The sequence below is a fragment of the Magnolia sinica genome, chromosome 16, assembly GCF_029962835.1.
Source record: "Magnolia sinica isolate HGM2019 chromosome 16, MsV1, whole genome shotgun sequence".
Lineage (NCBI taxonomy): Eukaryota > Viridiplantae > Streptophyta > Magnoliopsida > Magnoliales > Magnoliaceae > Magnolia > Magnolia sinica.
Window position 1 is genome coordinate 64,728,282 of NC_080588.1, and position 23,578 is coordinate 64,751,859.

Below are 23,578 nucleotides of genomic sequence, written 5' to 3' on the forward strand. Positions count from 1 at the left end.
GCTTGACCCTCTAGATGTTTGAATAATCGGAACCGTCCACCGTTTGGGCCTTAGTTTCAATGGGTCATGATACAATAATCACAGTGAAAGAACAATCTCAACCTTTGAATTTATTGTGTTGAATGTGAGCTAGCTATTCTAACTTATTTGTCAGTAATCCACATTCGGCTATAAATATCAATTTTCAAATTCATCCGTTCGATATAAATTGTAGAATTATGGACCATCAATGGCAGCTTCCATTGAATGAACGGCTTAGATCACTGGCCCATCTGTATATTCGAGTCCCAATGGCGCGAAAGATGACCGTTAGGTGAGGCCGGGGTAACGGCTCAGTGGGTGCGGCCCTGACCGTTGGGCCCACCTCGATGTATCTGTTGTATATCCACTCCGTGCATCTATTTTTTCAGATCATTTTAGTATGTGGTTAAAAAAAAATTGACGGATAAAATTTCAGGTGGACCACACCACAGGAAAATATTAGTGATTGAACGCCCACCATTAAAAACTTCCTAGGCCCACTGCAATGTTTATTTCCCGTCCAATCTGTTTATAAGCTTACACAGACCCGGATGAACGGAAAACACAAATAGAATCTTGACCTAAAACTTTTGTGGCCCTCACGAAAGTTTTAATGGTGGGAATTCAATTTATACTGTGTGGTCCACCAGATAGTTGGATATGCCTCATTTTTGGAAATGTTGTCTTAAATTATCTGTAAAAACGGATGGACGGCGTGGATATACAACACATACATCTATATGGGCCCCATGGTCAGTTCTCACCCGCTAAACTGTTACACCTGCCTCACGTAATCCTTGGAATGAAGGCTGCGTCCAAATGAGCTTTACCCGTCGTCCATCAGTTCACAGAGAAAAATATAATACTCTGCCAGAGTGCAAAGACTGATACACACGCATGAAGCAACTATACACGTCAAAGAAATCTAAACCATAGAAATACTGGGACCTACTATTCGTGGTGATAATCCAAAATAACTTATCATAACAAAGCATTTGTGGACATACAAAGAACGGTGGTAGAGAGAATTGAATGACAGTCGGAACAAAACAATCGCAAAAAATAAAAATAAAAATCCACTAAATTAATCCATTAATCTAATTACAGTGAATCCCAATAACCGGACAATTTGGATTCTGATGAATCTATGACACGTGTACAATAGTTGAATGCATGTGTATGGATCTTCATACTCTGCCAGAGTATCAAATAACTCATCCCTCCAAAACTCCTGGCCTGAACTCTCTCTCTGTAGAGAAGTATTAGTGATGGATTACTCTCTTCCAGACGATTCTCTTTTCCTTGGATTTGACTGTTCTACTCAGTAAGTTCTTTACATATCTCATATCTGTTGCCTTTTTATTTGATTGTATGTTTGAAACTTTGTGAAAATGACAGGTACCAAGATTTCTGTTTTGGATGTTTGGTTTATTGAGAATTTTGAATTATTGGGGTTTTTTCGTTTTTGTTTGTTGAAGTGGAATTGGTTTTCTTTTGATTTATTGCTTGTTATTTCCACGTTTTTTTTTTTTTCGATATTTCTCTTTTTTATATTGAAAAATAGATACCCAATTTGAATATTTGGATCCTTATATAAGAATTTGGTTGTATGGGTCTTAATTAAATTGCATGATTTCATGAATGTCTGTAATTCAGTTTAGATGGAATTATAGGACCCTCCTAGGGCTGTACATAGAGCCGAGTCGAGGTGGGCCAAGCTTGGCTTGATTCGTCCGTGCTCTCCTCGAGCTCGCCTTCGAGCTTACCATTGGAGCTTGACCTGACTCGTCCGTACTCCCCTTGGGCTCGAGCTCGCTCTCGAACTTACCATTCGAGCTCACCATTCTAGCTCCCAGCCTCAACCTAACCCAACAAACCTTTTAATTTGCAGATCATAAATTCAAAACCCCAAATTTTAATTTTGGGATTTTGGGTTTTCCTATTTTCAAACAATTACATAAAAAAAATAAAATCAAAGATTAGATTTAAAGGTACCTTGCTGTTGAGAGAGAGAGAGGGAGCAGCTCCCAGCCTCAACTTGACCTAGCAAACCTTTCAATTTGCAAATCATAAATTCAAAACCCCAAATCTCTATTTTGGGTTTTCCTATTTTCAAACAACTACATAAATCTTTTTTTAAAAAAAATAAAAAAATAAAAATCAATGATTAGATTTATTGGTGCCTACTCTGCTCGACCTCGGCCCGTTTTCAAACAAGTTGGGTCATATGAAGCTTGGCTCGCCTTGAATCGTTGTTCAAGCCTAGATAGATCAAGCCAAGCTGAACTAGCTTGGCTCGTGTACAGCTCTAGACCCTCCATTTGTAGATGTGCACATGTACTCAAATTTTCAGTTTTGACAAGTGGGGCCCATGGTTCAGTGATCAGGACTGTTGGTCTGCTGGGTTGCAGTCTCGATGGACCATTCCTATGAGTGAGTGAATCCTCTTGTATTTGGGTGAGTGAAGACATAAGTCATCTTTAGTGTATTGTTACCACCATTTTCAATCAAATCAATCAATCTTCATTTTTACTCTCTATTTCTTGTTCTATTTTTTGTTTCCATTTCTTGTGTATTGGATCGGCATCAATATGCAGCCTTGGTACCCCAAGAAACACTATATCATACTCAAGTTTTCCCTTATATAGGTAGTAGTCATTCCATACAAGCACATTCTAAAGTTATATTCTACAAGCTTTGTATTTGTGAGTTGAATGATTCCTCTCTTATTGGGTGAGTGATTCCTCAACCCTTAGGTGAGTAAATCCCCAAACTATCTTTTGTTGGGTGAGTGATTTCCCAACCCCTTGGGTGATTGAGTACCCAAGCTATCTTTGTTGGTTGAGGATTCCCTAAACTCTTGGGTGAGTAAGTCTCTAAGCTATCTCATTTTCTTATTCTCATTAGGCCTATGTACTCTTAATCTAAATTATAGCGACAAAGTTCTTCTTTTCTTTTCTTTATTGCATTTCTTTAGATTCTATATCGAGTAGTATCAAAGCAAGTTCGGTTCTTGGATTGGGCTTGATTTTCTGTTGTAAGAGGAAGAGGAAATCGGGCCGAATGAAAACCTTCAATTCAAGATTCCATCTCCCCGAAGAAATTAAAGAATTGAGGCATGCTAACAACAATCTACAACGGATAATGGAGGAGGTTTTTTCAAGACTTCTCGCACGAGCCTTCACAAGCATTTCGATTTATGATGGAGATGCCAATGAAGTGTTTGATGAAATGATCGAACCGATTGAATGCAATGAAGATCATATGGAATTAGATGATGATGAGTCCATTTTTGACAAAGATACCTATGGAGTGTTTGATGAAATGACCAAACCGAATAAATGTGGAGTGAGCGAAGGCGACATGGAATTTGATGATAATTAGCCGATTTATAATGAAGATGCCCATGAAGTGTTTGATGAAATGACCAAACCAAATGAAGGTGGAGTGAACAAGGCCATATGGAATTTAATGATGACGAGCCGACTTATGATAAACATGAAATGCTTGATGAAATGACTGGATTGAATGAAGGTGAAAGTCTTATTATTTATAAAGTTTTTCCTGTTCCTCAAGCACTCGAAGACCATTTGCTATGTGTTTTGTGTGAAGAGAAGCTATTTGTCAACCTAAAAAGATATTCATGGTTGACAATGTAGTCCTTTTGGAATATGTTGTCTCATCCCACGTCATCAAAGTAGATGAGAGACTCAAAGCAAGTGTTGAATGGCCAACCCCAAAATCAGTTATCGAAGTATGATGCTTCCATAGCCTAGCAACATTCTACTGACTGCCTGTGAGTATAAGGCAAGATACCTATACTAAATATCTCACTTGGTGGAAGAACAAACCCTGATATGAAGATACTTGCTTAGATCAATGATGAGGAGTTACGGAATCTTGACAGAAGAATGTGGGAAAAAAAATTACCAAGCTGAACTCGAGGACGAGTTCTTTTAATGAGAAGGAGATTGATGCAACCCTTGGTACACCAAGAAGCACTATATCATACTCAAGTTTTCCCCTTACATAGGTACTAGTCATTTCATAAGAGGGCATTCTACAAAGCTTTGTATTTGTGAGTTGAATGATTCCTCTCTTGTTGGGTGAGTGATTCCCCAACCCTGGGGTGACTCTTGTTGGGTGAGTTCCCAAGCTATCCCTTGTTGGGTGAGTGATTCCCCAACTTCTTGGGTGAGTGAGTCCCCAAGCTATCTCAATTTCTTATACTCAGCCGGCCTATGTTCTCTTGATCCAAATTATAGCAACAAAGTTCTTTCCTTTTCTTTATTGCATTTCTTTGGGTTCTACATCATTTCTTTGGGTTCTACGATCCGATAAAGAACCAAACTTATTCAAATGTTCCTGTTATTCTATATTTCATTGAAAAAGGCGCTCAACCTACAGGAACTGTTCATGATATTTCAAAGAAGGTGGAAGTATTTAAGGAACTTCGAATTAATCAAACGAAATAAAATTTATGAAATAGTAAAAAAGATTGAGTGGAATAACTGGCAATTGAGGGGATTTCCATCAATCAGATGGTTTTTGTTGGGACTCTACAAATAAATAAGGGATCAATCTTGCTATTGTTTGTACTTCTGTTGAAAACCAGAGATTTTTTTCCTACTTCTTTATTTATTCCCCCCCCCCCCCCCCACACACACACACACACTTCATTTCTTATCTATGTAGTGCCAATCCAACACAAGTCTTTATTTTCTTTATTTTTATTATTTTTTTTTTTTCTCAAAATTCAATTTATATTGACAATGGTGTATCGATCTCTTGTACCCAACAGTGAAGCATGGCCTAACCGCAATCTTGGGCCATCTTTTTGTCAAATGTGGACTATTGATGTATTTCTTTGCTTGGCTGTTATTTGGAGGTCACAAATTTGAAAGGCGGGGATTGTCATATTGCAGTATTTTTAATGTGTAGTCCATCCACTCCTGGACCCAACACTAAACCATGGGCCCCACTTTTACAGGCCGAAGACCTCATATGGTAGTGCTCATTGTCAGGTTGAGGATCATATACTTCCTCTTCTGTCTGGATTATGCAAAAGAACTGAGAATTCAGGGGTTTTCTAAACTTTTTGTTTGGTCAAAGATAACAAGGGAATTTCTGATTTGTAATAACCTAATTATGGCCTGAAGAGAGTTCGATTAATATTATGCGAATTGTATTTGGTTTTGAGAAGTCCATTGTTTGCTTAGATCAATGAGGAATTGTCTGATCCATCTATATATCCACGCCTTAACCAGTCTGTGAAAGTGGGCCACGTTTCAGTGATCGAGACCATTGACCTGATTGTCTCACTATTTTTTTAAAAAAGCGACTGGATTATATTAAAAAAGAAGAGGAAACAACAGGGGCTGCCGAGATGGCAGAAAACAAAAAGGAAAAACTATAAGCCTAAGAACAGGAAATCAAAATCCTTGAGAGAAGACACCTGATTGTCTCACTATGGATGGACCATGCCCCAAAAGTCTTCCTGATAGGACAATAGTAACCGTCAAGTTTCCTGGAAATAGATGGTTAACAAAAGATACAACTGTGGTCCAAGTTAGTGGGAACAAGGCTATAGATTGGATGCCAAGGATCTTCCAGTTTAGTATAAAAGCTGGGGTCACAGTTCATACATGGGTCCATCAGATCAACTGTATGAATCACCAAACATGGTCTTTACTTCTATGAACTGGGTGTGGTGGACACTGTATATGTATCCTTTGGTGTGAGTATAGGTAATTCCTCCGGAAATGACTTAGTAAGATTTTGAAACCCAATCTTTTCATTCTTAATGGAAAAAACTGTCACCGATGGAAATATTTCGTGATTCCATTTTCATTTTATTACTTCACACCATCTCTCATAGGCTAGTAATTTGCATCGATAGGTACTTTTTGGTTTATCTTAAGTGTGCATTTTTTAAGAACTGTATAAATTGGGTATCAATTTTTTTTTTATGATGAGTTAGAATCTGAAGAGCAGGTTTGCTAAATTTCAGGTCCCTAAAGGCAACAATTTTAGATGCCAACCTCAGCATTCTTGCTTCTGAGATAGTTCATTTCGATTCTGAATTGCCACATTATAAGACTAAGGATGGAGTCCACAGAGATCCATCAGGAAACGGTAGAATTGTCTCCCCGACTTTAATGTGGGTGGAGGCTTTGGACCTCTTACTTGAAAAATTCGTGAAAGAAAAATTGGATTTTGGAAGGATCGCAGCTGTTTCTGGTAGCGGACAGCAGCATAGTAGCGTCTATTGGAAGAAAGGAAGTTGCAACATGTTGGCGTCTTTGGATCCTGAGAAGCATTTAGTAGCCCAGCTCAGTGATGCTTTTTCTACGAAGGAATCACCAATTTGGATGGATAGTAGCACTACAGTACAGTGTAGAGAGATAGAGAGAGCGGTTGGAGGTGCATTGGAGTTATCCCAACTCACTGGGTCCCGTGCGCATGAGAGGTTTACAGGACCACAAATCCGAAAGATATATGAGATGCAGCCGGATGTATACCATGATACTGAGAGGATCTCCCTTGTAAGCTCCTTCATGGCATCCCTTCTTATTGGAGGTTATGCTAGTTTAGACGAAACGGATGGGTCGGGAATGAACTTGATGGATATCAAGCGGCGTGTCTGGTCTAAGATTGCTTTGGAGGTTCGTTAAAACTTTAAGTGAATGATTTCTATATTTTGAATTTCATCTTGATGGTTGTAACTTTGTATTTAGGCTACAGCGCCAGGTTTAGAAGGAAAGCTTGGAAAACTAGCACCAGCCCATGATGTTGCTGGTTTAATAGCTCCCTATTTTGTTAAGAGGTCAGTTCTACATTCCTCATGCTTGTGCTTTTGAAATTGTTATGCTTCTTAGTCTAGATATTCTTATTAAAATTTAAATGACTTCATTTGAAGTTGAGGCTTTTGGGTAGCTTTTAGAACTACCCTCAAATAGCTCCTTTGATGCGGACACAAGTGCATTCAAGGTGTACCAACGAAGAAAGCGCCAACCACAAGTGCCGTCCTTGTGGATAGGCGACTATTGAGGAGCTGAAGACCTTTCACATGTGATTGGACATATAGAAGACCCCACTTAGGGAAGACACATGTGAAGGAAGATTGGAGAAAGAAGACCGAGCGCCCAAACTTTCCCATACTTATGTTATTTGCGCGTTTTTGACTTAGTTAGGGGTCTTTTAGTAATTTTATATCTTTATTTGCTTATCCTAGGGGTATTTTAGTAATTTTATGTCTTTATTTGCTTATTTAAGTGGGGTAAAACCCTAAACTCGAATTTCAACTATTGATTAATGAAAAGCAAACCCTTTGGTTGTCTCCTTCCTCTCTTATCTCTAATGGTGCTTCTTCTCTCCCCTTGATCTTCTTCTTCTAATTTCTTCTTGTGCTCCTCCAACTTCTTCAAGGTAATAATTTTCTTCCTTTTATTTTTCAGTTTTTGCTAATCCTTCTTCGATCAAAATCTTGAGAACCGATCTAAACCCTAAATCCCCAAATTCTCAAATCCCTAATCCGAGAAACTTCTTGGTTCTTCGGACTAGTGATCTTCATTGATCGATTGGGTGTGACCATGCAAGATCGGGAGGTCTCATCCCTCGCCGGATCCAACCTAAGTAGTAATTGAATTCCATAACCCATGGTTGTAGTGATGGCCCGATCCATTGCATGTTTCCTTTATGATTTTCTCAGTTATGATGATTACTGTTAGAATTTTAGATCATTTATTCCTTTTATTTCCGCTGTTTAATTATCTCCATGAGCATGCATCATATTAGGGCTGTCCTGCGTCATCCTTTTTTTTGTTGGGTAAGCTGGACTTGAACTTGAGATGTCAATGTTGGAATGCAGGCTGTCTAGCATTGAGCTACAGGAACGAACCCTATTCAGAATAGGTCTTCTTGATTGTTTGCTCTATCGATTGGAACCTGACATGAGTCTTTATCCATTTCCATTACAAATTACAATACATACAATGGTGCAAGTTGTTATGGATTTCTATAAATGTTATTGTTTTTATACTGGCTATTTATGGATTTCTATATATGGTGTTGGCTATGTACCAGCTAGGTTTTTAGAAGAACTCTGTTATGGTATGAAACTCAGATATGGAGTAACTATAAGTCCAACACTGTTGGATTTGAGAGATCAAACTCATAAAAAAAACCAACAAAATCAGTTGTTCTAACTGAACTTTTTTGAAGAGTTGTATCTCTTCAAATCCAATGGTGTTGGATTAGCAAACATGTTTAATCTGTGTTTGTGTTTCATACCATAACAGGCTCCTCTTTAGAAACATGTCTCTTTTGGTTCTTGAATTTCATATGGTCAATGGAGAACTGAAGCGTGGACATTCTTCTCTGTGTGAAATATCAACAGTATATGCATACATGCAAGAAATGATTTTGGCTTCAATGCATGGAAGTGAATTTATATAACAATCAATGATTGAGTAATAAGGGTTACGTATTACTGAAACTTTATAGGGCCCAAATGTCTCTTGAAGAATGGGAGATACCAGACCTCCGTATCATTGCTGTATACATGGCATACATGGACTAATTGAAACTGTTCATTTGACATGGCATACGTGGACTAATTGAAACTGTTCATTTGACATGTCAAATAGTGGGTATGCAATAGTGCAAAACTCAAACTGTTTGGACAATCTGAACCCCTTAATCCGTGGCATAGAAATGGACTCAAAAACACAAAAAACAATGGTTTACATTACTAGAAAAATCCATCTATTAGATTAGATGGCTAGGATGGTCCAATCAAAGCAACCTTTTATTAGTGGCCAATAAATGGTGGAGGTTGCTGGAGGCCCGATTTGGATCATCAATCATCAATCATCAAACACAAGTGCCATGTGTATGTATGTGATCTAGAGGCATGGAATTGACTTGCCTCCAAAGGACTTAGATCAAGTTGGTGAACAAGGATACGAAGGCTTGTTCACTGATTGAGGATAGAGCCTCAGATAAGATGATTGGTCAGAATAGATTCATAAAACCCACCCCAAATAACTTTTACAAGGCTATGAGGATGATGATCGGTTGTTAAAAGTTCAATTCTACATTTCCCTTTAAATTAGTCCATTCAAGAAATGTGAGCTGTTCCAAAATGCCTTCGAGGCATGGGAGCTATCATATCTCCACATCGTTGACCGTCCACATGGTATATTTGGATGAGATTGGGACTTCTCATCCTGTGGGCTCCAACATTGATTGGCCACTATACAAAATTCCCTTTCTAATCGTTCAACATCAGCCATTGGAACTTTCTATCTTCATAATCCCACGAGTGAATGATTAGTGTCGTCTGATCAATGTAATCATTTATGCCCCATCACCATTGAACCTTCAAAATGAATGGTTCGCATCTCATCCATGCATGCCACTGTGCTTCCAAGGGATTGGATCGGCTCCGAAAAGACTGAATATGATTCAGCTGCACAACAGCTGAAAGAACTCATATTGCTGAGACAATGAGCTTAGCAAATCCCACTAGAGTGCAACTGTGTCCATTTGCTGCCTCAACTGTAGTGTTGAAATTCCAGTTATTCAATCTTCTGTCTTTCAACCTCCACTTATCACAAAAGGTCTATGTGACTCGGGGACATGTAGGCTAATGTCTAATATATAATCAAGGCGTTGGATACCATGGTTTTATATCAGGGCTTGTTTCAGGACCCACCCTTTCGCCGGGTTCAGTCGACCTGATACTTAGTGGGTTTACTAAGCAAGTGAAGAAAGAGAGTCAAATAAAAATATTTTGTATCTCTTGATTTTGTGCATGTGGTCTTGTGTCTTCTTGCATGTGGATGTCCCTGGTTTGTGTGTAAGATCTTTGCAGCAATCTGTTGTGTTGATCTTCTCTCTTGCAACTAGTTTCTTTCTTCTTCTTCTTCTTCTTCTTCTTTTTTCCCTTTTTCCTTTTTCTCTTTTAAAACCTAGTTTGCTTTAATACAAATGCTTGACTGAGGAATATGGATGATTATTTCTGCTTTTCAGTTTGTAAAGTGAGGCCCCTTGGTTCAGAGATTCTGTGAAATTTTCTTGTTTTTTTAGTTTTTTAGTTTTTTGGTTTTTTTGTTTTTGTTTTTCTTTAAACAATATATAACTCTTGATGCATTGTTTGGTAATCTGTTAGTGCTATCCAGGCATACTCTAGTAAAGATATAACGAGGGAATATACGATATGTAGCATATTCAGGTTTTCAGTTTCTACAAGTGGGCCCCACATTTTAGTTATCAAGACCAATGGCACCTTCAGCCCCATCATGGATGGACCATTGCCTGAGAATCTTCTCCATATGGGAGATCCTAGGCATCAATCTTGGGTTCTTTTGGTTGAATGTAGGCTATTGCTGCATTTCTCTTTTTAACCCTCTATTCGCAGGCCACAAATTCAAAGGTTCTGATTCTCCTGACGGAGGAGAGTTCAAGGCATTGTCCATCAGGATGGGGCCTAACTGACCAATGGTCTAGATCATTGAACCATGGGTCCATATTGAACAAACCTAAAACCTGAGTATATTGTGCATATCCTCCAGTTGAGGATCTTGTATTCCTCGAGTGTTGCAAAGCATTCTCTCTACTATATTGAATTATAAGACTGATGAATGTAGCCTCCTTGAGCTGCTTCCAGGTTCCACTTTAGAAAGAGTTGTTTGGTTATTCAGTGGTCTGGAGACAACCCAAATAGCTTGGCAGGTAATAGTCATTCTCATCCAAACTTCTAATAATCATCATCATCATCATCATTGCTTAGACCCTGGCTCCTTGTCTAGGCTATCCAAACTTCTAATCCTACTTGATAAATATACATGATCCAATGCTATCAAGATTATTTAAGTTAGCTATCAAGTATTCAATATCCTTTCATGCAGTAAATGTGTGCATGAGATCCAAAGCTTTTCTAGAGTGCATTATGGTGGATATTCTAGTGAATGCTATGGTCTGTTTGGATTATTAGCATTTTCCCTTAAAGGTGGGCCATGTGGCACCTGTGTCTAGAAGGGCTTGGATGGTTTGGATCCACATTACTAGTGGTCAGGGTCCACATAGATGTGCTTGTAAAGGAGATTTCTTAGTTCCCAACTCTGCACACAAGATCCACCAAGCAGTGCTTAAGGGTATGGAGGAGGAGGAGGAAGATCCACAGATCATCAAGTCATCTTTTCCCCAAGCTTCAAGGTCCATCAATGGTGGAACACAAAAGTATGTGGGATTTTCAATTTCCCTGTGATCGGTGCACAGGCGATCTTGGAAAACTATGGTTTACATGGATGTACCTAAGAAAGAGTGGAATGGAATGCAGCTTCTTTGATGCACACCTTGTGGAGGCAGAGCCATTTTGCCACATCATGAACAATGCAGATGGCATGATGAATGTGAATGTATAATGATAACAGATGGTGCCCGTTGCCATCCCATTTGTGTTTGGGACACTGGTGCATGCTCACATCTGCATTTGGAAGAGATTCCAAATGAACCCTTTATGTCTGAGGTGGGAATCAAAATAGTTTTAGCATATCACTAGTTTCCTGCGTTTTTAATTAAGACAGTAACAATAGATCTCTCATCTTTTGTTCCTTTCCTGCTGAAGATGTACATGTTGGAATTTTTTGCGCCCATCAAACTAATATTGACACATGTACATATTTATTCATTAAATTACGTTGAGATTTTCCGTGTTTGTGTTTATATGTGTGGATATAATTTTTTCCGTGATAATGTATACACAGATATTCGGATTGGTCATCATGACAACATTGACCAACATTCATTGATTAAAAGGTTTGGTCTACTTCTGGCACGAATAAACCTTTGTGCTAGTATATGCAATAGGAGTGATGCATATTGAGATGCATGTAGATATGAGATGTACGTACCGCCTGATTTATGAGATGATCATGATGAGATCTCACCAAGATTTGCATAATGGATTCCTTGCTTAGTCAAATCATGCAATTTTGTGCATTATAGCGATGATAGATCATTGAATGATCAGATGGATCCCGTTATGATTGCATAGACGATGAACCCTTGATCATTTATGATATGTGAGTTGAGCCACACGTGTTGCAAGACCAATTATGACACAATGAATTGATTCCAATTGAATATGAATAGTTAATAAAGTTTTCCACATTGAATATGACATTAATACATGGTATGATATGAATAGTTATAAAGTTTTCCACGTTGAATATGACATTAATAACATGTTCCAAACAAGATTCATGATCATGATAATCATTGGCTTTTCAGGGCACACAAGTCCAACAAAAAGCTCGTGTACAAAATGGAACACTCCTCTTGAATGATTTATATATAATTCTTGTTGCCTTTTCTCATTGTCATTTTACTAACTGGATGTTGAACTTGTACAGGTTTGACCCTCAATACTCTTGGGGATCTTGCCATCAGTTTGGGCACTAGTGACACCGTAAGTGAATAAACCATGGTTGTAACTGTTTGTTTAGCAAAATTCCATGCATGCAGACCATGGTTCAGATATCCAACTTGCTCATTTGATGGGCTTTGTTGTGGAAGGGGGATGCTGGCAAAGATCTCCCAGATTGGAATATATATCCCAACTCTTCAATCAATTGCTGGCAAGTATGCAGTTAAGGAGAATCCAACAGTTCCATATGTTCAATAGCAGATGGTCCACCAATCAAAAGGATAGGATCATCCAATCTGGAATAATTTTTTAGGTATCCTCAATTCATGTTGCAACCATTAGATCAACCGTTTGGATCTATGTGCGGTGGTTCCACGTGTATGGAACCTTGCACATTACAAACTATAAAGGTTTGCTGATGAGGAGGAATAATTCCTCTAATAGAGTACTCCTTGTCTTATTCTCATTTCAGGTCTTTGGGGTCGCCATTGAGCCTCAACCGAGCCTAGAAGGACATGTTTTACCAAATCCTGTTGACCCAACATGCTACATGGTAATGTTGGTATATAAAAATGGGTCTCTAACTCGAGAAGGTAGTTCCTTAATTTTACTTTACTCAAGGATTTTATGTATTTCCGTGAAGGTTTTTTGCAAGTGCCTCATGCTGAGTTTGTCGTTATAATGTGGTGGTAGATATACGCAATCGGTGTGCAGAGAAATCTTGGGATGTTTTTAACAAGTTTCTGGAGAAAACGCCTCCCTTAAATGGTTTGATTTTTATTTTTTTCCTTTTATTTATTTATTTTGGGACTGTTTGGGTGCTCAATTGAACTAAACTGCAACTGTCCAATTCAAATATTGCAGAAACAACCTAAGTGGGGATGGCAGCATTTCATTCATAATGACAACCAAACCTCTAACTGCAATTCCATTTGCTTCAAGCTAGACTTGAAACCATCATAACTTCAATTTGAGTTGTGCCCCTCAATGTGAATGGAATTCGTCACTTGCACTTTTTTGAATTGGATTGTTACAATTTAATTCAAACGACCACCAAACACACCATTTGTGTTATATGCCCTGATTCGAATAATTCTATGGTGATATAATCTACATTATCAATTACTTTTCCTTGTGATTTCTTTGTTATCATATTATTCTCAGGCGAGCAGTGTAAGCAAAGAGCAAACGATGTAGGCTAAGAGAAACGATTCCCTTTTTGATTTTCTGTGTATTTGAGACAACCCTAAAGGGTTGAATATATAGATCTTTACAATGTCAATATAAGGTAAATATTAAATACAAAATCATCTAAGGAAATTAGCTATACATCATCTATCTATAAAAATGAGCTATACAAGGCATGTGGCCTGTCTAACATCCCCCCTCAAACTAATGCTGGTCATCAACAAGTAATAGTTTGCCAACTAGAAATGAGTGACGTGCAGAAGTGAGGGATTTCGTGAGAATGTCAGCAATCTGATCATGGGATGCGACATGTGGAAGAGAAATGAGCCCAGACTGAAACTTCTCTTGGATGAAGTGACAATCAACTTCAATATGCTTTGTCCGTTCATGAAAAACTGGGTTAGAGGCAATTTGAATGACACTCAGATTATCGATATGTAGTGGAGTAGGATTCTGTAGATGAATGCCCAAGTCAGAAAGAAGTTCACTTAACCAGACAAGTTCACTACAAACAGTTGACATCGCTCGATACTCAGCTTCCGTGTTTGATTTGGAAACAGTGGTCTGCTTCTTACACTTCCAAGAGATGAGAGAAGTGCCGAGAAAAACACAGTAGCCCGTGGTAGATCTACGTGTGAGCGTACAACCGGCCCAGTCAGCATCTGAATAAGCACGAAGGTCCAGAGTGGCCGTGGAGGAGAAGAATAGTGATCGATCCAGAGTTCCACGTAGGTATCGTAGGATGCACAACACCGTAGTCATATGAAGAGTTCGAGTAACAGAAACAAACTAGCTGACAACTTGGACAGCGTAGGCAATATCAGGGCGGGTCATTGTTAAGTAAACCAGACTCCCAACCAAACGACGGTATAATGTGGGTTCCTGAAGGAGATCACCATCGTCACGACCATATTGAGCGTTAAGTTCTAAGGGAGTCTGAATTGTCTTCTGATCAGTCAATGAGGCCAAGGCAAGAAGATCCTTAGTATATTTACACTGGCTGACCAGGATTTCACATTTAGAATGTGAAAATTTAAGTCCAAGAAAATATGTCAGATGTCCAAGGTCCTTCATCTTGAAGGATAATTTTAGAACTTCCTTTAATGCCAAGATACCAGTAGCATTGCTACCAGTCAGAAGTAGGTCGTAAACATATACGAGAACAATGACAATTCCACGATCAGTGGTGCGTAAGAATAAGGATGGATCATGACCACTTTGAGTAAAGCCAGCACCTGTAACAACATCATGAAAGCGTTGGAACCATGCTCGAGGGGCCTGTTTGAGGCCGTATAGAGCTTTCTTGAGGCGACAAACCTTATCGGCAGGGATTAAAGACCCAGGAGGAGGTTTCAAATAAACTGTTTCTTGGAGGTCGCCATGAAGAAAAGCATTTTTCACATCCATCTAAGTGAGAGGCCAAGAACGAACAGATGATATTGGCAGAAGGGTGCGAACAGTTTTCATCTTGGCCACAGGAGTGAATATCTTGTCATAATCAATTCTGTGTTCTTGTTTATATCCCTAAGCGACAAGTCGAGCTTTGTATCGATCCAATGATTCGTCAGACTTGAGCTTTACAGAATAAATCCATTTACTCCTAATCAATTGGTGGTCAGTGGATCGAGTGACAATGTCCCACGTATGGTTATCATCCAATGCTTCCAGTTCTTCTACCATAGCCTTCTTCCAACAATCATGAGTGACTGCCTGATGGTATGAAGTAGTAATAGAGATAGTATCCAGAGTAGCATTCATGACAGACATAGAATATATCAAGCGATCAGGCTGTCGATGTACACGAGTGGAACGATGAACCAAGGTAGGATCCGAATCGGTAACAAGTACAGTAGAGAGAGGAGTAGGTGGTGGATTTGTACGTGGTCGTCGTGAGTAAACCTGCAACGGACAAGGGAGTGTACTCGGGTTAACAGGAATGTCAGGAAAAACAGTAAGACCAGGAGAGTGTGGTGTGGGCGAAGGAGGAACAGAGGAATGGAAGGCAATACGCTCAAGAAAAACAACACGTCGGGACACCCGAACACGACAAGAGACAAAACCCTTCTGAGTTTCTCCAAATCCTAAGTACATACATTTGACTGATTTTGGTGAAAGTTTGTTACGTTCATGTGATACCAGAGGAACATAACATACACGACCAAAAACACGAAATGTAGAATACGTAGGAAGTGAACCGGTGAGAATAAAGTAGGGAGATTTACCATTCAGAACTGTGGTTGGCATCCGGTTTATCAAGTAAACTGAATGCATCATAGCTTCCACCCAGAATGAACGAGGAACACTCATAGCTGTCATCAGGGTATTGGCAGTTTCAACATTATGGCGATTTTTTCTTTCAGCCACCCCATTCTGTTAGGGAGTATCAAAATAGGTGGTCTGGTGAATAATCCCATGACCCTGAAGATATGCACGAAAAGTTGTGGAGAGATACTCTCCCCCTGAGTTAGAGCGGAGAGTTTGAATTTTTAGTCGAAATTGAGTGTCCACCATAGAGTGGAATATCTTGAATTTTTCAAAAACCTGTGATTCAAAGTGCAAAAAGTAAATCCGGGTGTAGCGTGTGAAATCATCAATGAATATAACATAGTATCGTAGTCCAGAGAGTGACATAACTGGTGAAGGACCCCAGACATCTGTATGCACTAGCTCAAACATGGATGATGATTTCGTAGTACTTAGAGGAAAATGAATACACTTACTTTTTGAAAGGCAACAGGAAGAACAAAAATAATCCAAATTACTTTTATTAAGAGAAATATTCCCTAACATGCGAGAATAAAAGAGTTGAATCAAACGATTAGAATGTGGATGACCCGGGCGATAGTGCCAGAGTTTCCACATTTTATTTGCCGAACAAATATTCGAGGAAGCTGGAGAGAAGAAGCAACGAACTGGGGTGACGGATGGGTCAAAGTCCAGCATGTACAGACATCCATGCCGCCTACCCTTCCCAAGTACCTTCCCCGTTGCCAGATCCTGTACAAAACAAGAATTTGGAAAAAATATGACTAAGCAGTTATTGGATGTAAGTTGACCAACAGAAAGTAAAGTTGAGGAGAGTTTAGGGACATGAAACACATCACAAAGGGAAACTGGCGATGGACAAAAGGTGAGAAAGTCAAGGAATCAGCAGACTGAATGGGTGGTTTAGTGTCATCCGTAGTAGAAATAGCCCGATTTCCAGTGTAAGGATGAATGTCGCGAAGATGAGAGACGACACCAGTCATATGATTGGAAGCACCCGAATCGAAGAACTATGGAGAAGATGAGGATATACCTGATATACCAGCAACAGAAAGGGCCTGCATGATTTGCTGTAGCATGACAGGAATCAAAGGTGAGGAAAAACCTTTAGTAGAAACAATAGATGCAGTATCACCAACAGACGACTCGGAAGAACCGGTCGTAAAAGTAGCAGAAAGAGCACGACCACGGGCATGACCTCAGTCACCACGTCCACGGCCGAATGAGGATGCAGAGGCACGTGAACGGCAGTCCTGAATACTATGACCAGTCCGTCGACAGTAAGCGCACCAATCTTTGCACTGAACGACAACATGTCCCACTTTGTTACATCCATGATAAGTTAAAGGAGTGGAACCACGATTTGGGGCAGAGGTGGATACAACGAATGCCAGATCAGATGGTTCCAGAGATGGTCCCTGAGAGAGGACTTGCAGCCATTGCTCCTCAGCTAATAGATCATTAATAACCGAATTCATTGAAGGAGTTGGGCTACGGTTCAGGAGAGCAGCCTTACAATGTTCAAATTCCGGACGCAGCTTCATAAGAAATTATCGAACTCGCGCAATATAGCGCATTGTTTGGAAAATCTTAAAGTCATTAGGGAATTCGGGATCCATCATAGCCATCTCTGTCCAAATTGTAACCATTGTAGAGTAAAATGTTTGAATACTTTTGTCACCCCGAGTAAGGTGAACCAAATCTTGTTCCAGGCGGTATAACCTAGTCGCATTACTCTGTTGGTAAATAGTCTGGAGATGCTCCCACATTGCCTTAGCAGTGCGATGTGGCGTGAGACCAACAACAATTGACCGATTGACCGAATTGAGAATCCAGGTAATAATCTGTCTATTTTTCATTTCCTACTCAGCCACTTTGTTGGCATCTGTGGAAGTGGGGACAGGAACAGACCCATCAATCAATCCCCACAAACCACGACCCTTGAGAAAACTCTGAAAGTGGATGGCCCAGAGATTATAGTTGGTACTATCGAAACTACATCGTGGGGCCTCTGTACGGGATTCTTTGTCCATAGTTAGGAAGCGATATAAACCACACCAAGGAAGAAGGTACCTCGCAGCAAGATATCCAGTTGTAGTGATAGGCAATAGAACAGAGATGTGCGTAGATCAACAGGGATGGAGCAGGGACGTGCACAGCAGCAGGGATGGAGCATCAGAGACGTAGCAGGAACGCAACAAAGACGTGCGTCGCAGCAGGGAGGGGGCGTGCGCAGCAGGGAGGCAGCTGGGGTGTGCGATCGGACAAGCCTGGGGAGATCGGATGGGGGTTGAGAATGGTTGGACGGATCTGTTGACGCAGCAAGGACGCAGAAGGAGTGCAGGGGTGGTCCGGAGCAGGGTTTTCTGACGCGGGAGGGGCCGGATCTGGCAGGAGGTGGTGCCGGATCGGGATCGATATGGCTCTAATACCATGTAAGCAAAAAGCAAACGATGTAGGCTAAGAGAAACGATTCCCTTTTTGATTTTCTGTGCATTTGAGACAACCCTAAAGGGTTGAATATATAGATCTTTACAACGTCAATACAAGGTAAATATTAAATACAGAATCATCTATCTAAGGAAATTAGCTATACATCATCTATCTATAAAAATGAGCTATACAAGCCATGTGGCTTGTCTAACAAGCAGAATATATTTTGAGTGAAATCTGTTACTTTTCACAATGCATATTTTTTGCATTTTCAAGGTTTCTGGTGCAACAGGTGGGAAGTTAGGATTCTATTATAAAGAGAATGAAATCCTGCCTCCCCTACCAAGTAAAAAATCTTACTTCCAAGTTTTTTTTTTTCAATTTTATTTCAATGACCTTTGAAACTTGCTTTACAAATTTTCAAAAATACTACCAGAATTAATGCATCTATGCAGTTGGATTCCATAGATATATTCTTGACAACTTAACAAATGGCTCTTTGGATGAGTTGAGAGAGCATGAAGTGGAGGAGTTTGATGCCCCTTCAGAGGTTGGTCAACATAGATTATGTTATGTTTGGAAATAGCCAATATATTAGCACTAAATATCTCATTGCTGATTCGGTAGGGCTGTCAACGTGCTGGTCTTGGTTGGTTTATGCCAGAAATTTGTGCTGGTTGGCTAATTGTCAAGATGTATCTATTCAAAATTTTGGTTTTTCTTGGCCTGGGCTTGGCTCATTGACAGCATTATGATTTGGAGTGGAAAAAAAGCAGGAAAATGGAAGCTCTATTACTCCCTTGCCCTAAACACCAAGCCTACTTTCTTTGAAATCCTGCCAACTGCATTTCAGCAATATTATATCCAAACCTCAGTTTAGTCATGCACCGCACCACATGGGATCAGCAAGCAAACCATTTTCTTAACACCCCCTTGTCACAAGGCATATGAAGTGTCGCTAATGGCCAATATGACTTTGAATGAAGGTACGTGCAATAATTGAAGGCCAACTTCTCTCCATGCGAGCTCATGCAGAAAGGTCTGGAATGCCAACACCTCCCAAACGGATAATAGTAACTGGTGGAGCATCGACAAATAAAAGCATTCTCAATGCAATTACTTCCATTTTTGGTTGTGCTGTCTATACAGTACAGCGACCTGGTATGTAACTGATATCATTCTATATCATCTTTTATTTTTGGCACATTCATCGCTGTTTCTACCCCAACCTTATGTCAAGAATTTGAAGGCCGCATGAATTTTAGTTCTTCCATCAGACATAACTATGGAACTTCAATCAAACACAATAGTGGAAGATCTTAAAACAAATGTCCCTAATTGGAAGATCCTAAAGCCTACGAACACGGTCAAGGAAAAAATTATAGCATCCACATTTATTGGGAACTAGGTCAAAGATTGAAATGTTGGGATCTTCCCATCTTATTGTGGATCACCGACCCAAAGGTCCCACATGTAATAATCCTATACCTCAGGGAAGCATACATTTTTAGGCCCAGGACTCTGTAATTCCTTCCCTTCTTCATAGTATGTGACTTTTTAATGCATCCGACATACCGTCACAACAGACAACTATAGACCATCTCTCTACTAGGTGGACAGATAGAAAATCCCGTCCTTTTCAACAACCAAATGGTGTTGAAATCATGATGCTGAATGCCGTATGCCCCTATTTTACACAGTTACTTTAAGATCAATAATACGTATCAATCATATCTGCATCCAATGCATCATTACTGACTGTAGGAGCCATAATCACACTTATAAGCCTTGGGTGAGTCACCTATGCCACTGAGTGTAATGGCTTCCAAGTCTATATCTGAATTTTGTTTTGGTATCATTTGTTCTGCACGCATTCATTTACTAGATGTTGATAAACGGTTACTCAAGGGGTCTTATATAAATTGTCTGACTCACTTGATGCAGTTCATCATATCAAGCAACCAAAATTTAGTTCAGATTGTAGGGATGGCAATGGATGGGACTGACACGTCGGACTTACGGTTGTAGCCCATCACTATCTAGGATCAGGCCTCACATATGCCACTGGGTTGGGGCAGGGCCTACTTTTAGTCCCGATAAATAAATGAACAGGTTCCATGTCTAGGTTGCTACAACTTTTCTATAGAAGCCTGATCGAGCCTGAGTCCATTGGCTAGGACTGGGTCTGAGTTTCAGCCCGATCAATAAACAGGTGGACTTTCACTTACTATTACCACCTAATGCAGGGGCATTTTCACACTGAGCTCGAGTGGGGTTGCCTGTGGGATGCAGGGGCACACTCGGGGTGGGCGGGGCCCACAGGGGAGGTCTCGTGTTCGAGACTCCTCACTGGGAGTGGCGCATTTCACAACGGGCTCAAGTGGGGTAGCCAGTGGGATGCAGGGACACACTCGGGGTGGGCGGCCCGTGTGAGGTGTTACCCATGTGATTTGGGGCCCACAAGGGGGGTTCGGCCAAGGTCCTAACCCATGAGATGTGGGGCCTAGGCTATGAGATAAAGGGATCAATTCGCCATGCTCTAACGGTTCGAGCTTTTAGAGCAAGTGGTTAATTGTCCTGCATCACCACCCCTAGCTAATTGTACATGGAGCTCATACCGGGAGGATTATGGTTAAACGTACGCTATCCCTTTCATTGTTCGCTAGAATCACATCACACCTGTATGCACAATCCCATGTACAAGGTCTTTGGTCGCAGTTTTCAATGTTATGTAATTGGGATCGCACTATGCATCATCCCCTTGGGATGCAGAAACATTGTGGGAAACATCGGGAAATATTGCATGTATGTGTAATACATTGCAACGTTTTCTGTTTTTTCCCACATGATTTTCATGTTTATCACTAGGTATTGGTCAGTATACAACCTATTTATTTGACTGTCTTCTCGCCAATATATTGTGATATTTTCAATATCGCGATGTATCAACATGTGTTGACATTACATTGAATTTTTGAGAATATAAGTGGATATCATATCGCCCTGGTGCAATATCAATATATTGGCTGATACCATCGTAGATTAAACTTGGCAGTTTTCATGAAAAACAAAGTACAGAAGGATGCAACGAATGAACCACAAAGAACATAATAAGTGTAGCTGCAAATATACCACTCATGTTTTCTACCCTGATGAGTGGCTTTTTGTTGTTTATTTCTTTAAATTCCCACTTGTGTCAGTTGGAAAGTCTTGGTTCTCTTCCTTATTGCAGATTCGGCTTCATTGGGTGCGGCCTTAAGGGCAGCTCATGGGTGGTTATGCAACAGGGAACACTGCTTTGTACCCATCTCATGCATGTATGAAGACAAGATAGAGAAAACGTCTCTTGGTTGTAAGCTTTCAGTACCTGCAGGAGATACAGAACTCCTCTCCAAGTACACTTCATTCATGAAAAGGAGGATGGAAATTGAGGATCGTCTTGTTTGGAAGTTGGGGAGAAGATAAAAACATCACTTGAAGGATCTCATCAGTGCATCTCATCAGAAACTCTACTGGTACACGATTATGGAGGTTTGTTAGCACATGCCCAGATGGAATGCATGTAGGACATTTCACATTGTATCAGGTGGGACCAACAATATAGATCATGGGACCAAAACTCACCAACTATCAGGTAGGGAAAACACATTTGGAGATATGATTGGTGCTTGCATTTTTTTTTTCTGATTACTCGCTGTTACCGAAAATGTGTATCCTACATGACAGTTGACCTGCCTGACTTATTACATGGCATGTCCCATCTGATACATTGGTTGGATTTCCTACATTCATGCCAGGTTGTCATGCAAATCCACACACAGAGCTGCATGTGGCTCTGGAAAACATCTGCCACATTTATTAAGAATTTTTAGTAAATCATATCAATTGGGCCACTAACCATATTGATGATATCGTGAGAGACTTAGTGCAAGTCGTTACATGATCATACTAATGATTCATACCATTCCTTGAGGTACTTGAATCCTGGGAATTTGAACTTAGAGGAGCCGCGCTACCCAATCCTCGTTGTGCTCAATACAAGCATTTGGTAACATGGAGACAGAATGCAGCCTATGTAGTGTATAAGTTTATCAAGCATTCAATATACATAGATGTTGCACTTGTTTATGAGATAAAGACCTTCCATCTGTTTGTCCCTACCGCTGATAGGAGATATCACACAAAACATAGTGGACAGGTGATCCTAGCCACTGATTGAAGGACTTTTTAAGATGATTGGAGGACACTAAAGGATTGCAAATGGGAGGACGGGTGTTAGGAAAAAGTCCAACTAAGAGTTCATGTTCAATGGGCAAGCGTCCTCCAATCAATGGCGAGGATCGTCTGACTGTTTGGTCTTGTTCGATGGCTATCCAGTATCCACTATAGCGTACAATGAATACTGGCAGATCTCGTAAACATGTTGCCACATGTACAGATATTGAATGCTTGATAACTGAGATATTAGCATCCACCGTTGGATGATTTCTCTTCTATAATCTCAATTTTTTATGAAAAAAAAAAGTCTACCATGTTATATAATTTCTATGTATTGAGGCTTTTGCTTTTTTGGATTACATATCAGTTCAGGCAGACCAAGATAGGTGCACCAATGGGACTTGAGCCAGGATCTCCCTTCAACAAAAGAGATGCAAGACTTTATTGTTATTGTTGTTGTTGTTTTCATAATTTAAAAACACAACATTACTTGACTCAAAACTCAGTGAGTGTCAACTTGAAAACTCCGGTGAGTTTCTTGATTATCTCTTGAAATCTCGCATGAGTTTCTTTTAGTATTTTCAATCATATTTAATGTTTGAAAATTGTAAATAATATATAAATAATGTTGAGTTGTACTGCATTGAGTTGACCATTTATCTGAAGGAACCCAAAGTGGATGGGTGATGTTACTAATCAGAACCCCCTGATCAACCGATTCTAACTGTTGGATAGGTGGCCAGTGAATGAACAGTTAGAGAGAACACTAGCAGTCTGAAATAGCAGGCATAGAAGGGCAGGGCAAGACCATACAACCTGAAAGGTTTGGGGCATTATACATCCATGATGGGGCCCATCATATCATTGGTCTGGATGACTAAAAGGTGGTCTTCACTTGTACCAAACAGATGATGAATCAAGCGGCCACCTTATCATTCATCATGTAGCTCTATTTTACTGAAACATCATTACATGTATGTGTAGTGTATGCCAACCTGAACCAGACCCTATGTAGCATAT

The 23,578-nt window shown here is 40.0% G+C and overlaps 1 protein-coding gene across 3 annotated transcripts; it reads left to right on the top strand.

Moving 5' to 3' along the window:
- Positions 1 to 1,209: 1,209 nt before the first annotated feature.
- On the top strand, positions 1,210 to 23,201 carry LOC131228682 (xylulose kinase 2-like). Of its 3 annotated transcripts, none has more exons than XR_009163061.1 (12): positions 1,210 to 1,345; positions 6,032 to 6,686; positions 6,759 to 6,847; positions 10,694 to 10,758; positions 12,441 to 12,496; positions 12,927 to 13,047; positions 13,148 to 13,222; positions 18,633 to 18,686; positions 18,796 to 18,890; positions 19,327 to 19,501; positions 21,573 to 21,871; positions 22,926 to 23,201. XR_009163061.1 is itself a non-coding variant. In XM_058224524.1 (11 exons), exons 1-11 carry the CDS (start codon positions 1,290 to 1,292, stop codon positions 21,803 to 21,805), a joined length of 1,674 nt encoding a protein of 557 aa, XP_058080507.1. In that variant the 5' UTR covers positions 1,210 to 1,289; the 3' UTR covers positions 21,806 to 23,201. The 3 variants fall into 3 exon arrangements, 1 of the variants encoding a protein (XP_058080507.1); XR_009163060.1 differs by having other exon boundaries at positions 21,573 to 21,855; XM_058224524.1 differs by having other exon boundaries at positions 21,573 to 23,201.
- Positions 23,202 to 23,578: the final 377 nt, after the last annotated feature.